Source organism: Lissotriton helveticus, chromosome 5_1, assembly GCF_964261635.1.
Source record: "Lissotriton helveticus chromosome 5_1, aLisHel1.1, whole genome shotgun sequence".
Taxonomy (NCBI): domain Eukaryota; kingdom Metazoa; phylum Chordata; class Amphibia; order Caudata; family Salamandridae; genus Lissotriton; species Lissotriton helveticus.
In genome coordinates, this window is record NC_136065.1 from 1,300,008,818 (window position 1) to 1,300,026,664 (window position 17,847).

The 17,847-nt window shown below is 47.2% G+C and overlaps 1 protein-coding gene across 1 annotated transcript in view; it reads left to right on the forward strand.

Annotated features, from left to right (window-relative positions):
- The window catches only part of STK38 (serine/threonine kinase 38), a 365,648-nt gene extending 351,768 nt beyond the window's left edge, over window positions 1-13,880 (forward strand). Inside the window, exon 13 of the mRNA XM_078644141.1 lies at window positions 12,726-13,880. Coding sequence (XP_078500267.1) covers window positions 12,726-12,856 — 131 coding nt within the window. The 3' untranslated portion in view covers window positions 12,857-13,880. The remainder of the gene's footprint in view (window positions 1-12,725) is intronic.
- The last annotated feature ends 3,967 nt before the right edge of the window (window positions 13,881-17,847 follow it).

Genomic DNA, 17,847 nt, shown 5'->3' on the forward strand with positions numbered 1-17,847 from the left:
TTAACGGTCACTTGTCCCCCTTTTTCTCCCACTCCCGCGGCACCAGGCAGGGCTGTCCCCTTTCCCCCCTACTCTTTGCGCTGGGCATTCAGCCGCTGGCGCTGGCAGTGAGGGAGCACGAAGGGATCCAAGGTCTTCCCTTCACCGGGGAACAACACAAGATTTCCCTCTTCGCAGATGACATTCTGCTGTCAGTTGGAGAGCCGGCTCGCTCGCTACCACATGTCCAGACGGTCTTGTCCGAGTTTGAGGAGGTAGCCGGGTTCAAGGTTAACTTTGGAAAATCGTATATCCTTAACCTTACCCTCCCGCCTGCTGAAAGGGAGCGAGTACGTCTCTTGACCCCTCTGTCCTGGGCGACCGCCTCTCTCTTGTATTTGGGGGTCCGACTGACGCCTACCATAGGGGGCCTTTTCTCTGTGAACTACCCCCCACTGCTGACAATCGTACGAGCGGACTTGGCCCGCTGGCAGCCCAAGTACATCTCATGGCTGGGCAGAATCCATGCTCTCAAAATTGTCCTCCTCCCCAAATTTCTTTACCTTTTCCAGGCCCTTCCCATTCCCCTAGATCTAGACTTTTTTCGACGCCTTAAGACTTTGATGCTCCGCTTCATCTGGCAGAACGGGCGGGCCCGTTTTTCCTTTTTTACACTGCGCCGACTGCGGACGGAGGGGGGAGTGGGTCTTCACGACATGCACCTATATTATAAAGCTGCACAGCTACGAGTCCTCGTGGAATGGTCCCAGCAACTCTCAGAAAAACACTGGCTGCATATGGATAGAAGTGTCGCGGGTCGGTCCATATGGGACCTGGCTTGGAAGCCCAAAGTGGATAGGCCCAGGAACGCTTATATCAGTACCCCCACTAGTACGGTGCTGAAAGTGTGGGACACGGTCTCTGTCGATGACCAACCGACAACGTTCCTGTCGCCCTTCACTCCTATCCATTTCCACCCGGCCTTCCCCCCAGCGATGCAGGAGGGTCCCTTTCGACTGTGGCGAGAGGGGGGCTGTAGAGCCCTTACTCACCTATTCCACGGTACCGCACTGCTTACCTTCGCCAATTGCATGAGGGACTATGGGGTTCCACCGTCTGAACGATATCACCACCTCCAGCTCCTCCACTGGGCTACCTCCACCGGGGTTGGCGACGCGGCCACGAGGCCGCCGTCCGCTTTCGAAGCCTTCCTCCTGCGCACTACCACCATGAAGGGGGCTATCTCCTTCCTCTATAAGTTGCTCCTCACAACGGCTGTGTCACCTCGCCCACGTTATATGGGTCACTGGGAGGAACTACTCGGGAGAGACATCGCTGATGCGGACTGGTCGAGCCTCTGGCGCGACATTACGGCGCACAACCGATCTGTGGCGCTACGGGAAGCCCATATCAAAACACTAATGGACTGGTACTTGTATCCGTCCAAGTTGCACCGCATTTTCCCGACCTCCTCGGACCACTGCTGGAGGGGCTGTGGTTTATTGGGGGACTTCCGCCACATCTGGTGGGACTGCCCGGTCATTCGCCCTTATTGGGAGGAGATATTATCCCACCTCAAGGACATACTTGGCTATCCGATCTCTGACTCACTGGAACACGTCCTGCTAGGGCTTCGGGACCCTGCTCTTGAACATCAGACGAGAGCTGACAAGCAGATTCTCTGGAATGAGTGGCGGATATCTTTCTGGGCAACTTTAAGAATTTCATCTTCCGGTGGGGTCCCCTGGTCCGCTTTCTCTCCCGAGGCTTACCATCGGCGGTTTGCCCTTCCTCGGTGCGCGCACTCCACCTCTTTCAACTTTAACTGTGCAAACTGTATGTATGTGTGAATGATTGGCTGTCACCACCACGGGGGGAGCGTTGGGAGGGGGGTTGGGTGGGGCACTGTTGTTTAGACCTGTTGTTGCGACACCCCTGGCACGATTAGAGGCTTCAGCATTTTGTGCACGAGCCTGCTTGCTCTGTCTCGACTACCCTACATAACGTGGCTTCTACCATTGACTTTGGATATTCGCTACACTTTCCTCCGAGACTATCCTGACCTGCTTTGTGCCTGCCTCCTGAGATATCCTGCCCATATGTAGGTTGCATTGCGGGGTTGTCGCATATTGTATTGGTTTTCTTTTTTTTTTCTCTTATTTGTCTTTTCTGGAAAAACAAATAAAAAATGTATTTAAAAAAAAATCGGGGATCGCCAGATGGATTGTTAAATGCATACAAATATGTTACCAGAAAGCCAAACGTACGTTAACAATTCCTCCAAAAGCCCATTCAACAAGAAAGATAGGGGCTTCAATGGCATTCTTGGGGAACATTCCCCTAAGCCATGGAGCAGCTACATGGCTTACACCGCACACATTCACAAAGCATTACTGTGTAGATGTGCAAACTTAACAACAAGGCACTGTGGGCCAGGCTGTACTAAAAACACTGTTTCAAACAACTGCAACAGATACTGGTGGTTGCCGCTAAGTGTGGGTACTGCTATACACTCTATGCATAGTGTGTAATCTGCAGCTCATATGCCTCGAACGGAAAATGCTACTTACCAGTATGCATCTGTTCTTGGCATGTAGAGCTGCAGAGTTACACACGCCCACCCGGCTACCTTTATCTGTTCCAGTATTATCTTAATTAGATACAAATCACATGGACATAACTACCTCTTGTACAGCTCCATCACTTCCCTAATGGCGAAAAACAATCTGGGGATGGAGCCGATGCCCATGCGCAGTATCATCCAGAGGAGTCACCTATCCCGTGACTTCCAAAGACTTTTCTACAACAAAACAAACTGCAAACATCTGGGCCCAACGCTAGGTGGCCATCTATACATAGTGTGCAACTCTGCAGCTCTACATGCCAAGAACAGATGCATACTGGAAAGTAGCATATTCCTTTCATTTACAATGCCACTAGCTCAAACTCGTGTAAATGCGATACCTATTGTATTGCAAATGCTTGTCTATATGTTTCAATTGGTTGTACGATTTAAAGTTGAGAACCGTCCTATAAAAAAACACAAATTAAAAAAACCTGCACAAACACTGGCTCTCTCTTTCCCTCAGTCTCTTGCACCACCACACAAACACACACACAAAGTTACCAAAAGTTTAATTCTCACCTCCCCTATGTCCAAAGGCAGTGCTGTTCAGCCTGGCCTCTGCTCCTGAGTGGTGAGTGATACAGCCGTGGTCATAAGAACACATTCAGTTGGCCAGAGTTGTATTTACCCAGGCCGTGAAGAGCGGGCTGCCGCCGCTGGGTCCAGACAGGCCTCCAAAGCCTTTCTGAGCGGCGCGAAAAGCAACATTTGCGGGTAAGGTTTATAGCATGAGTGAATCAAGGCACATTTAAACGCTCCTTTTAGATGCTTTCTTTGTTGTTATTCCACAAAATAATCCAGGACCATCCTGTTTGAAATGGAATGCATGGCAAGGGAAGGACTGTTTTAGGGGTCTTCTACTTCACAAGTGTCACAAACGGTGGTAATTTAAACGGTTGTAGAAATAACTTTGTTCCTACTGCATTTTACGGCAATAAGATGTTTCCCAGAGTATGTCACGAAAAAGTCACATATAGTGCGTGCTATTTGGGTGATTTTTGCTACATGGTTGTAAGAAGCGGCATCTGACATGATGGCCAGTGCTCGAGTGGCGAGCAGACGCGAATCCATTTGCTTTGGAAATCGGCAACTGTTACTACCGTGTTTGCCCATGACAGGGTTGTGTTTTTAAAACCTGAATCTGATTGGCAGAACCCGAGGCCAGAGCGGCGCGATAAGACATATCCGTCTGACCAGCCACGTGGCCCGGTTTGACCATGAGGAGTTCTTGATTTAACTCTGGCATTTCTTGGACCTTTGTGCGTTGAGTGGAGCGTCAAGTGCCGCTTTAGCTGTTACAGTGTGGGCAGTTTTCTGCAAAGCTACACAGTTACCTTGGCATCTTCATTTATCGATCACCCGCCGACATACTGGAAGGAAACCTAACCAGAGCTATCTCAGCTGGTAGAGCCCAAGTGCAATTTTGGAAGTCACTCCCGCTGAAGGTCATGAGCCGCACCACTTTGATAAAGATGATAATACTACCAAAATTATTATACTGTTTTTCGAACCTCCTGATCTATGTCCCGACTAAAACATCTGTGAACTGGAACGTATGTTCCGCGACTTGATCTGGAACAAAGGCAGACCCCGGGTTGCATTATGGAAGCTGTACGCCCCCACCAGCCAAGAAGGACTGACAGTCCCAAAGATGGAGTTCTACTACTTAGCGGTCCAGTTCCAATGGGTGACAAGGTGGTTAAGTGGCAGGGGGTTAGAAGATACGGCAACCTACCTTGCACTGCTACAGGAGACACACCTCCCACTGTCAAGTAGGCTGTTGAAATCCAGGGGCCTATTGGGGAACTCCACTGCAGCAGGATTCACTACGCACTCCAGAGGGGTAATCACATAGGTAAACCCCAGAGCTAAGTTTGATCTGGGTTTAATACTAGCTGACTCGGAGGGTAGGTACCTAATATCCAGATGCAGGGGTAAAGGCCATGATTTCATAGTGGTTAACGTCTATGGACCAAACTATGATTCTCCAGACTTCTACGAGAAGTTGGCGAGGATTTGCCGCGAATTCACAACGGCGCAAATGCTATGGGGAGGGGATTTCAATCTGGTGCTAGACCCTGAATTAGATAGATCTGCTGGCCCCCAGCGTAGACCCTCAGCGGCTGCGGTCACGATGCAGGCTGAGTTCCTGGCGTTGGACTTGGTAGATGTGTGGAGGAGGAGAAATCGTGATAGGGGAGGGTACACACATTACTCAGCGTTTCACGACATACACACCAGAATTGATTACTGGCTGGCCTCCTACTCAGTCACTAGGCACATTTTGTCATGCACAGTTCTAACCCGCACGCTCTCAGACCACTCACCGCTCCTTCTTGTGCTAGAGACTCCGATAGCTCGAATCCCACCTTTTACATGGCGCTTCCCCCCGTATTCACTGCTTGACGAAGCGTTTAGAGGTGAATTGGCTGAGGAGATTGACACCTTCTTTGACAAGAACATAGGCTCTGTTGAGAGCTTCCAGACGATCTGGGAGGCGTTTAAGGTCTTTATACGTGGGGTGGCGATGGCCAAGCATTCAAGTGTTCTGAAGGCCATACGGCAGCGCCTGGCCTACTTGGAGTCCCAGCTAGCCGATTTAGAGGAGCGACAAAGAACTGCTCCTGATCCAGACATAACGGACAGGATCAAAGTCCACATAGCGGAGTTCAATGAAGAGGCAGATAGGGAAGTGCGGCATATGGGGAAATATGCAACTGCTAGGACATATGGGGAGAGTGAGCGGCCAAGCTCAATGCTGGCGAAACTTCTGCGGAATAGCAGAAGGGCCCCGACGCTGACGGCTCTGACGACTGCAACGGGGGAGATTGTTACATCAGAGAAGGAGATTCTGAACGTATTCAGAGCATTTTACTCCGACCTCTACAAGACCAAAACGACTGACATGGACGCGGACATAGATGACTACTTAGAGCACATACGACTACCCTTCTTGACTCAATCTCAACGCGAATTCCTAATGTGCCCTATACAGAAGGACGAGATCCTGGACGCTTTGGCTAGCATGAGAGTGAATAGCGCTCCTGGGGCGGATGGCTTAACAGTGGGATTCTATAAAGCGTTTCAAGACAAACTCCTTCCCCCCTTGGCAGCTTTGTTCGATGACATATGTGTGGAGGGCTGTATGCCGCAGTCTATGAGAGAGGCGCTAATAGTCACCATCCCGAAGCCTGGCAAACCCCCGAACGAATGCGGTTCGTATAGACCACTTTCGCTATTGAACGTGGACGCGAAATTATACGCTAAAGTACTAGCCACGCGGCTAGCCTTGCTAGTACCTGAACTGGTGGCCCCTGAGCAGGCAGGCTTTGTCCCGGGAAGAAACTTAGCATATAATATACAAACAGTGCTTGGAACCATACAGCATGTCAGACAGGACACGAAAGCGGTCGCCATCTTCCTAGACATGGAGAAAGCCTTTGACTCTGTTGAGTGGCCGTTTATGCTGCGGGTCCTGCGCAGACTAGGCCTTGGGTAACCCTTCCTGCAAATGATCGGCGCCTTGTACTGGAGACCTACGGCCAGACTGCATGTCGGAGATCGGGTATCTGACCCCTTTGACATTAGCAGAGGCACAAAGCAGGGCTGCCCGCTCTCCCCTCTGCTGTACGCACTGGTGGCTGAACCCTTGGCCAGCGCGATGCGGGAATATCACTGGCACCGAGGAGTCTGCTTTCCAACTTACAAAATTATAATCTCCACGTACGCGGACGACACGCTGCTTTATGTGCGTAACCCTGAGACGAACCTTGCCACGGTACTGCGGGAAGTGGTCCGATTCGGTGCGCTTTCCGGGCTCAGGATCAATTGGGACAAATCAGTAGTGTTCCCACTGAACCCGGCCACGTGCCCATTTGAGATGGAATACCCTCTACGCTGGTCGACGGAACCGGTACGCTATCTCGGTATCATGGTCCACACTGACCTGGAGGTGCTATTCCGAGAGAACTATGGAGTGGCGTTCAACAAGTGCGAGGAGGACGTGGAGAGATGGTGCAAACTCCCGCTTTCGCTGATGGGCCGCATAGCCATCATGAAGATGGTGGTCTTGCCCAGGTTTTTATTTTTATTTAACACTTTACCGCTTGTTCTCTCGAGGGCTTTTTTCAGGAACTTGACGTCGCTCTTGGTCCGTTTGCCTGGGGAGGTAAGCAGCCTAGGGTGCGGTGGACCACGCTCACGCTTCCTTATGAGCTGGGGGGTCTGGATGCTCCGGATATGGAACGGTATTATAGTGTGTTGCAGGCTGCCCACTTGCATACGTGGATACATGGAGCTGGCAACATCCCCCATGTGCGCATGGAGAGGCTCTTCGCGGACCCGGTTCCGCTTCCTGCCACGATCTGTTCCCCCTATGGATCACAGAACTGGAGTCTTGGACTCGATCACGTCCACGAACCATGCGTGGAACTCGCTATTGAGATCCAGTGAGGGAACGGTGATGTACTCCCCCTTGATGGCGGTGGAATGGGCCCTTTGGCTCTCGCCTATTGAAGAAAAGGGCATAGTGCGAGCAATGCACGAACTAGGAATAGAGAAAGTTGGCGAGCTATTTGTTGATGGCAGGGTGAGAACATGGGGAGACGTTTGTCAGGCGGCGGAAAGTACGACGTTACTACAACGGTTCCAATTTCACAGGGTTCGTAGCGCACTGAAGGAGGTACTGGGCTCCGCACTTGAGGAGCCACAGGAGTTACTGGAACTCTCCCATGTCATCAAAACGCCACAATCGAGGAAAATGGTCTCGCACCTGTACAGAGCCAACACCGTATATAGAGCGCAGGAACCCTCGAGGGCCAGACTAGCCTGGCAACAGGACTTACAGATCTCCATAGACGATCAAATGTGGAAATACTGCTACTCTAGCACCAGGAGGCTGTCCTTGAATGGGTGACACCGATTGGTCCACTTTAAGTTTCTACAAAGAGTGTACTACACTCCAGAACGCCTGCACCTCTATGGGCTCAGGCAATCCCCCGAATGCGAGAGATGTCATGCACCCACCGCTGATTTTCTGCACTTGGCGTGGAATTGCCGCAGAATACGCACGTATTGGGAGGCAGTGATAGCGGAATTGGGAGAGATATTAGGTGCAACAATCCCTATGGACCCAGCACTAGCACTGCTAGGCTACTCCAGAGGTCAGCCGGTAGCGGTGCGTCGCTTGGCGGATATGGGTCTGCTTATGGCGCGGCAAGTAATAGCGCAATGCCGGATGAGAGGGCCGCTTCCTACGAAGAGGAGATGGGCCCGAGACATGTTATATTGCTGCACGCAGTCGGAACACTATAGTGAGCTGCTTCCCCCCACTAGCCGTCCCAAGGATTTTTGGAGCCTATATCGAGCCTTTAGAGACACGCAGGAGGATCCGGTTCTCGCGCAGACTCAAGCAATACAAGGACACACGTGTGAGACACTGGAGAGGAGCCCACTAACTTGCCACATGTCAGGAAGCAACCTAGAAGACAGGGGAGGCAGGCTGGTAGGCGACTATGCGGATGCAGAGGGCGATTGGGTGCTGGTATAGGCCCTGCTGGGTGGCTTAATTCAGGTCCAGACGGGGCGGGTTGGCCATGGGGCACACATTTCCGACAAACGGAAATGGACACAAGCACACACAGCGAGTTACCACAGAGACGGGAGATGCACTAAAAGAGACAATAGCTTCCACCAGGGCTAGGGAACCGGTTATCTCAGTTGGGGGGGGGAGTTCAGGGGAGATCGACACGGGGGAGGGTGGGGAGTTCACGGGAGGGTGCACACTAGCGGGGGAATTCTATATAAATAAACACACCTCTGACAGCTGCACACTGTGGAAACACCATCACTGTACAGTTCCCTATGTCAACGGGTTGGCTGGCGGCCACTCTTGCTATGTACTACCTCCCAAGTGATCTAGGTTCTGGTTTTAGAGATGGGCACGCCGCCGGACCCCAGGGTTGTCGGCAAATCGGCTGTGTATTGTTGTATTTCTCGATCGTAAGTTCATTTGCTTATATACGCTGCCGGCCCTGGAGGTTGTAGGCTGCATGCTGTGTATGTTTCTCAGTACATGACTGAAGGTGTTAATAAAAAAATTAAAAAAGAAGATACGGCAACCTTGCAACAGCCATGGACACAATCTCTGATATACCACCTGTTCCATCCCATTGCTAAACTTCCACGCCCATCCCAGATGCATCTGGAACTGGCGCATAAATCTTACAATAGGTGCCTACACCTCACCCATGCAGTAACCCCCTCTGCCCCGATACTGCCTCTCACAGGGACACCCAGAGGGATGGTGGCCATCTCCGAAGGGATTCTTACACACTGGCACACTACGGGCGTAGACACCCTGGGCGACCTCTAAACAGACGGCTCCCTGCTCTCATTTGAGGCGCTAGCGGAAGACCATGCCTTACCGCCAGGGCAATTTCTTCTGCGCACCTCCATTACAAGATCTCGATCAGTAGCATGGGGGGACAACTGACCGAACCGTCAACACACCTGCTGCTGCAGTACTTACACGTAATGGGTGCGGATGCACACATAGTACATTGGTTGGTGGAAGCTCTACTTACACATACGCTGAAGCCCATGCTGAGTCTTCGTACACAATGGGAGGCGGATAGAGGGTGACCGTGGACGGAGAGGGAGTGGGGCGCTGTCCTTGCGGGCTCCATAAACATACGGAGAAGCTCAAATTTTAAACTAATACAAACATAAATAATACAGAGAGCATACCTCTCTCCGATAACATAAATAGGTATTTCAACATTGCCACTTGCCCGCGATGTCAGCAGATAAACGCAAACCTTTTACACGTGCTCTGGTCCTGCACCTTCCTTTAAATCTACTGGCAAGCAGTAACAGTAGCACTTGCAAACTGCACTGACATGCCCCTACCGCACACGTGGGTCTATATTCAAGGTCTAAAAAGAATAAAATCACCTCCCGGTTTAGAGACCTGGGACTGATAGTGGCGAAGCGACTCATCATAAAGAGGTGGAACACAATCTCTCCTCCCCTTCCCCGGAAATAGTTAGCTGGGAAAAATCACTTACAGTGTGGGCATAGGCGAAAAGTACAACACTACACAGGGAGGAAACTGCAGGGCTCCGCAAGTACCCGATAGAGCAACGCTGGGACACCATCCTTATGGCATTCAAACACGGGAACAATAATGTCTGCGGCAGCACCCTTCCCGTAAGCAGCAAACTCAAATACTAAAGCCCCAAGTCAGTGGGCGCATGTCACCTAATATCTAAGCTGTGACATATAACGTAACATGCTTATGGCCTGAACCCACTGCCGTGAGCTTGTTCGAGTCCCCAACCGGCCACCTGATGTGCCCGGCGTGCCACCCTGGCGAGCTACCATAATATGCGTGTACAAGATGTACATATCCAGACCCAGATGCGATAAGTACTTGATGGCAGTTTGTTTAGCAAGTTATTAGTTAAGTGGATTAAAATATATATAACTTATGAGCATATCTCGCAGACTTATTAGTTTCCTACGGAGGTGATCATATATGCATATCCTTCAAGTGTTTATTATTGTACATTCCACATTTTAATTGAATGCAACCATGTTCGGTTATGAACCATAAATTCTCCCATATCTCCCTTTGCCTCTCCCCACAACGAACCCTAAAATCACTCTTATCTCCCTTTACTTCTACCCACCTAAACAGTAAGTTCAGTCTTACCTCCCTTTACCCACCCTAACCTTAAAATCACCCTTACCTCCCCTTACCTCTACCGAGCCTTGAAAGCTAGAATCACCCTTACCTCCCTTTACTTTCACCCACCCCTGAACCTTCAAGTTACTCACCTCCCTTTAAGCTCTACTTATCCCTGAACCTTCACGTCACCCTAACCTCTGTTTACCTCTACCCACCCCTGAACTCTCAAGCCACCATGACCTCCCTTTGCCCAACCCTGAACCCTCAAGTCACCCTCACTTCCCTTTATCTCAATCCACCCCATAACCTTTGAGTCCTTTTCACCTCCTTTTACCACTACCCAGCAATTAAATCACTTAAAAAAATAAAAGGTATGTTATTAATATGACTTACCTGCAGAGTAAAGTAGTGTTTGGTAAAGATACAGATACTTGCGTGGTAAAGGTCCTGCGCAGTCACGCCTGCCTGTTTCCCCTCAGGCAGGACACATCCCTTCTCCTACCTTAAACACACTCTTGCCTTTACCCTGGCACCCCTTAATGTTTTAGGGGCACTGTGAGGTGTTTTATGCCTTTCAGTATGTTTAGTGAACACCTTCACCTCTTAGATAGTTTTCCTCCTCCCTCGTTCTACGCAATGTACTTTACTTCTTACCTGAAAGAGTGCATACACTGTCACTTAGGAGACATTTTGTTTACTGGCAGGGGGCTTCGAGCCCACCCATTGCTTACCATTGATTGGCTTCATCGTCACTCTCATTTCCTGCTTAATTGTTTTCTTTGTGTATTTTCCCTATCCTGGAGTACTGCCTAAGTACTTCTTCCCTTGCCCAGTGTCCTTTCACTGCTCGCTTCTTTCTGAGGTACTTTATGTGGCTCTTACCTTTACCCTTTCTTCTTTACCCCTCTTGCATTGCTGCTTGCCCTGCCCCCCAACCTCCTCCTGTGTTATCACTTCTCCAGTTTGCCCTGTCCTCCCCCATTGTGGCTCGACATGTGAGCCCACCACTCCCTCCTCATAGGTCGCTTGCCCCCGCCCATCCCGCTGGAAGAAAAAGCATTCAAAAGTCGTGCTAGCGGGTTTCGAGATGCGGCAAAGATGCAGCTGGAGTTGCGCTCCCTGCTCCGCATGGCCTTTTTGCCACTGTCTTCATGTGGAGGCTGACTTGGATGTTACATAATTAAACTTATGTTTTGTGAAAGCAGAGAATAATCCCATACTAAGAAAACAAATTACTGCCCTTCTCTGTTAGTGCTGGCTGCGTCAGAGCGCTTTGTTTCCTAACTATAAGCCATGCTTCACAGTAAGTACAAAAAAAACGTATAAAGCGTGAATGCCCAGCGGCGTCTTGGTGCTGGCATTTCAAGAGAAAAGACTAACCAAAAGAACAGCATTATTTAAAAGCATGCTACTCTATACCAAGGTTAAAAGAAATTGACGAAGCCTATAGCTCTCCCGTAGGCGTGACGTACTGGCTTGTCCAATATTTGTTTTTGATTGCAATACTTGCATAACATTTTTAAAATAACCTTATTTCCCACAGAAATTATTTTACCTTACTGGCATCCCTAACCTCATCCTTGTTTAATTTCTTGTTTAAATCCGTTGAATTGAATTGCATTAATTCATTGTATATTTCATTATTGTTTTAAAGTAGGGACCCCTACTCTAACCCTAGCCCTACTCCTAATACTAAACGTCCACTTAGTATTTAGTTTATTACATACGTAATTGCAGGCAAGTTAATGTTTTTATCATGACAATGGACAGAAGAGGTAGTTTATTGTAGAAGTAATGGAAATAATAGGTAATGTTGAAGAGTTAAAGTTATGTCGAAAAGTGCGCCTGTTGGCCTGAAGGCAGTGAACAAAATAGCCTAACTTTACCATGAAATGATTTGAAAACGTAATAGTCAATTCCCAATTTGTGAACATAATTGATTACTATATCCTTCTCTGTAGCGTTGAAGTGTCATCTTAAAGCTTTAAAATAAAAATCTGATGTACTGTTTTAAATTCTACATTAAGAATACTACATGATCTCAAATGGGTGCTTATCCACAAAATGGATGCTGATCTACAGTTATGCCCATCTCTATGGTTCAGATAGGAATGACACTTTGAGGTGCGAATTTCAAATCCCATGTTTAGCAGTGCATTGTAATGTTTTGGTTTTGTGCTGTGCAAAAGTCATGAGTGGCACCGACTAGAGATTGGTTCTGTGCTTGGAATCACTGAAGCAAAAAGTAGGTGTTCATCCTCCCTATCTGTTTATGCTTGGGTTGGGTAGTGCACTTTGTGATTAAAAGGCTAAAGCACAGCAAGTTGAATTCGTTATTTTTCCCCTTTCCTTATAATTGATGAGGTCTTGAATAAAAATTGAACTGTATTGTTTGAGTATTAATCCTTTGTACTTGCTGTTCCCCACTAGTGGCCACAAGCAACCACCAGGAATCTGACTACAAGAACAAGGACTGGGTGTTCATCAATTACACTTACAAGCGCTTTGAGGGTTTAACTGCTCGCGGCACTATTCCATCATACATGAAAGCTGGAAAGTAATGGATATTGCTCTGCGGGATTTACTGAGCGATTTGGAATTTTGGCTCCGACCCGCAATGACAATGATACTCCTATCAGAGGCCTTCGAACATTACGCAGAATTATTCAGTACAGGGATTGCTGTGCTTCCTGTGGCAAGTATTACCTGTTAGAAGCACGTATATTCAAGCCTGCTGCTCCTAAAGTGAGCAGCCTGGGAAATCTCATCAATTTTCTCCAGCGTTTAGATCCCTTTGACCAAGATTCTTTGTGAAGCTCTTCATTGGGGCATTGTGACCCATCGCTGCAGTTACGGGACAAACATTTCCAATGCATTATCTTACAGAGGCATGATCTCACAGAGCACATGCTGCATCGACGCATATGCAGGACAGAGATCGGCTTCTTTGTTATGCAAGAGCTGCATTGAAAAGCAGCGCAGAACCTCATTTATGAACGCTCTTTGCACAGATTTCTGCCTGCGAATGTGAATCATTATCACTTTAATGTCATGAGGGTGACTGCTGTTTGGTGTCCCAATCTTTTTCTTTTTAATCCCATTCCTATAGGTGCACTTTAAACTTTACTGATGCCTTACTATTTCTGTTGTGTCTTATTTTTAAACTGGTGTGGTATATCACCGAAGCACAAATTGTTTTACTCTGTGTGAAGCAAACACAGTGGGAGATCTATGTAACCATCAACTATATCAAATATGTTTTTTCTTTTTTGTTGATATTCACTTCTTGTATTAATTTAATCCATAAACTATTGAGGCAGATTACTATTTTGGGCTCTACCCAGCTGTACTGTTGCCGCCAGCTAGTCCACTTAGGCAATAAAGCAATAAATAGAGCTTGCGGTATTAATAGGCTTCCAGATTGTCTGCTAGCAACTAGTGGAGTTTGTCTTGCCTTAAGTCTCTTTTGTTGATGCTGATATTCACAGCTCCGTGTGACAGACTAAAGTCCAGTTTAAATGGCCTTGATTGATGAAGCACTTTTTGTCAGTTTAATCAACATTAAATATGTTTTTACAGACTGAATGTTTACTACTTTTTTGCCCTTTTTCTACAAAGAGGGTTAATAATGGTGCACTTGTGATAGAACGTATTGGGTGAAAGTGATTGCATCCTGAAGAATGTAGACTAACCGGTTTGGAAACCAACAGAATTTCAGGTGGCTTGAAAATGTCCGCCTGTGAAAGGATATAAGGAACTCCTATAATATGAGAAGGGATATCGATTGGCAGAAGTGTGTTTCCTTTACTGTTAGGTGATCCCTTAAAACCTTTTTTTGTTTGCCTGAAGGAAAATGATCATCCTTCCATTCCTTAACCCCTTGCATGCTGATGACGGCCCCCAGCCGTCATGCACTACGGCGCTCTTGTGCTGATGACGGCTGGGGGCCGTCATAAACCCGCCCACTTGCGATTTTGCCGCACAGGCGCAGAATCGCGGCAGCATGCAAGGGGTTAAGGTACATTATGTGACTATTGAAGTCTGTGTCTTCTTAGTAAACCATGCTCAAATAATAGTTTTCGGTTTTATTAGATCCAACTTATTTACCCTTGGGTGAGTACAAAAACTTTATTTTATGTTTTTGATAAGTGACATCATTAGACACCCATGGTCCTCCAGCGATGAATGGTTCACATGTTACAGTTGTTGCTCATCAACAGTTTGGAAATTCTCAGTAAAAATATGTAACCTCAATCTACAAAAGCACTCCGTCAATATTGCACCTTGTGTAGTATATCCACATCATTGTATGACAAACTCCAACCAGTGAGGTGGAGTGACCTACTGCTTCAGTTGCCTCAAAGATTTCCTTAGCTTAGATATTCTACCACATTTGGCGAAGGAAAGTATTCTTTTGTCTATGTTGCCACTTTCCAGATGGCCACCATTGAAATGCCAGTGAACAGCAGCAATGTTGTGATAGTGCTGTTTGTGGAGTAGCTTCTATTACCACCTGGAAAAGGAAACGCCAAACTTTGAGTGGCATGCATGCACGCACCAACCCATCTTTCCAAGCCCATTGTTACTTAGCTTAGCCCTTCTTGGCTTTGCTGAAAACCATGAAACGTTGGTCAGTCTAAAGTCTTAAGTATTGTCTTGATAGAGCACAGACAACTTTTATCTTCCAAATTATGTAAATTTGTCTTGGTTGTTGTACATGGATCTTGAAAAACATCAAACAGAAATGTCACCTGCAGTTACCTTTAAAGTCACCTGAAATTCTGACTAGATGTTTTCTTGTGTTTCTCAATCACTGTAGCCTCTGCATGGATATTATATAATAGCCATAGCTCACGTGCCCCTGGCACCAAGGTTATAATATGAGTTATACGTCTCCGATTTATTACTAGTAAATCAAAAATGTTTTAAAAATGCAACTATTCTCCAAACATCAGAATATGAGTTTTGAAAATACACACATTTTATTTCTTTTTTTTACTTTCCCCCCAAAAACAGGGAGTAATTTTATGTTAGTCTCTTCAGTCTGATAAATGGCCCTCATTTCTGACCCTACAATGGCAGTGTTCAAGTAGAGGGGTGAGAAGGATGAGGAGTGTGGCAAGTACAGGGCAAGTAAGGTTTGCTGTTAGGCTGCTGGGATCGCTAGGTTGTTTTGACCAACTCTCAACTTTGCGTCGCCCCCGCTATTTTCCTTCTGTTTGCAGTTGTGCACTGTTAAGGGATTGTGTTCCGAGTCACATCTCCAGTCTCTCGCTGTGTTTTCCTGGCTGCTGCAGTGGTGTTGTCCACACAGCCTAACGCTGCTGTGCATTTCTGGGTTGCCGCGCTCCAGTTTCCAAAGTGTTTACTGTTGGACATCCGTCAAGTTTTTGCCTTTGGGTTGATTTATTTTCTCTTTTTTGTTTCAGGCGGTTGCCCAATCCATTATTAGGGACATTGCAATCTTGATTTAGAGTACATCACTAACAGTTTAAACCAGACACAGACAATGGTTCATTTAATCGGAACATTGTCTAGAACCGGTCTGTAATTTCCTGCTATCAGAGATGTTTTGCTTCTGTTTTTAGATTTTCTTCCTCTCAGTGCTTGGTCTCCCCCCGGTTGCCTCCTTTTGGACAGCCCTGAAGTCGGTTATAATTGACCTGGATCAGTGTCAATCCACTAGGAGTAGCAGGCCTTATTTCGAATAGCAGTAGGAACGACCATCTTGTAAAGCAAAATTGGCAGTCTGAACTTCCTCATGGTTATTCTGCAGCATTTGTGGATGGTTGTATGTTGGTAAGTTGCTTGGGAGTCAACTGGGGAAAAAGGATGAAAGTACGTGTCATGATACTGGTAGCCAAAACTCAGGACATTCAAGTTTAAATAACGAATAGTGGAGATGCCAATGAAGCGAAACCAATGAACTTGCCATTTCTGTATCAGTTTGTATATATTGTAAGTCATCACCTACATATTTGCAAACAAAATTCCAAGAGTGAAAAGCATGTTGAGGATGCAGGACTTGATTGACTCTCAGTTAGAACATGATGCTTGTAAGCTAACTATATCTCATCCAAACAGCTTGGTTATCTGTTTGACAGAATGCCTGAGGAGGTTTCATCCATTGATGCATCAATGAGAGATGATGCCCATTGACATCCGTCTTTGAGGATTGCTTTGGCTTGAGCTCAATCGTTTTTCAGCAGCTTCTTGATGAAAGGGCTGATGTTGTGTCGCAATTGCCTCCCGTAGAGAGACAGGATAGTCGTCTAGTTAGCTTCCTTCACTGGAACATTCTTAGTCTTGCCAATGGTGTACACTCCGCACCCACCCCCTTTGTCAGATGGCAAAGATTGATTCCAACTTCAAAGTTGGTGTATTTTTTCTCTAGTCACATTTATTGCCGCTGAATGTGGTTTCTAGATCTGATTTAGACCTTCCACCTACAAGTGGGCCAAAATACGAATAGCTGTAATGGTCCTGCTGAAAGTCAAGCCAGAAAATCAGGGCTTTTCTATAGATGACACAAGTAGGCCTGTAAAATGCTGTGAAAGCGAAATATTGCTCGATGGAGAATCTACTGTGGATGCATCTGCCCCAGCATCCTTGGGTGCTAAAATAGTGTCCTGCTCATTGTACTACGAGCAGGTGGGTTCTTGGCCTGATGATCATCATCACAATCTTCATACTACCCACCATGCCTTTATCTTTGTCCAGCCTCTCACTTTTAAGCCAAAGAGGGGACTTATGTGACACTGTAAGGTATTGGAGGCAGAGGCGCTGCCATCAAAGGGTATGCTGAAAGCTGTGACAGAGGATCCGACTGCTGAGGATGGAGGGGTGCTGGAGACCTTGGCAATGGAATAGATTTGTAAACACTAATGGGGCTGTCCCTAGTGGGGAATCAATACAAAAAGTGAAGGACTGGCCTCACACACCACCTGGTGTCATGCTTCATCATAGCCCGTCCTCGCCCTGTAAAAACTCTTGTTTGATAAAGGGCGGGCATACACATGGAGACAGGGATGCACTTCTAAACTAAGTGATGGCCCTTGAGTATGTGAAGAAGTGATCTTAAAACCACTACAGTTGTCAATAAACTGATTTAATTAAAAGAACAACTGCATGGTATTAACCACATCAGCGCGGCGCAGATTCCTGCGCTGTGCTGAACGTTCTAATGAGCCAACGGGCTCATGACGGAACGGTTCCGTCATGAGCACAGGCCAACCGACGCTCATGACGGAACCATTCCGTCATGAGCATCGAAGGGGTTAAAAAGAAGTGGGCAGTGATTTGGGAACTAATTATCCCATCACCGTGCTAAATATGGTCAACATATTTCTGCTTTAGGGTCCCCGTAGGGTACATAGCATTCATCAGGACCAAATATTGTAAAAGGGCTCTGCCTTTATACAATTTGTATAAAGAATCAACCACTAAAAGACAGGGTTGTAGGGATCAATCACCCCACTAGTTTAGTACTCACGTGAAAAACCCTAGGGCACTATCCTACTTATTCCATGAGAGGTCAAGGGTGGAAGAGCCT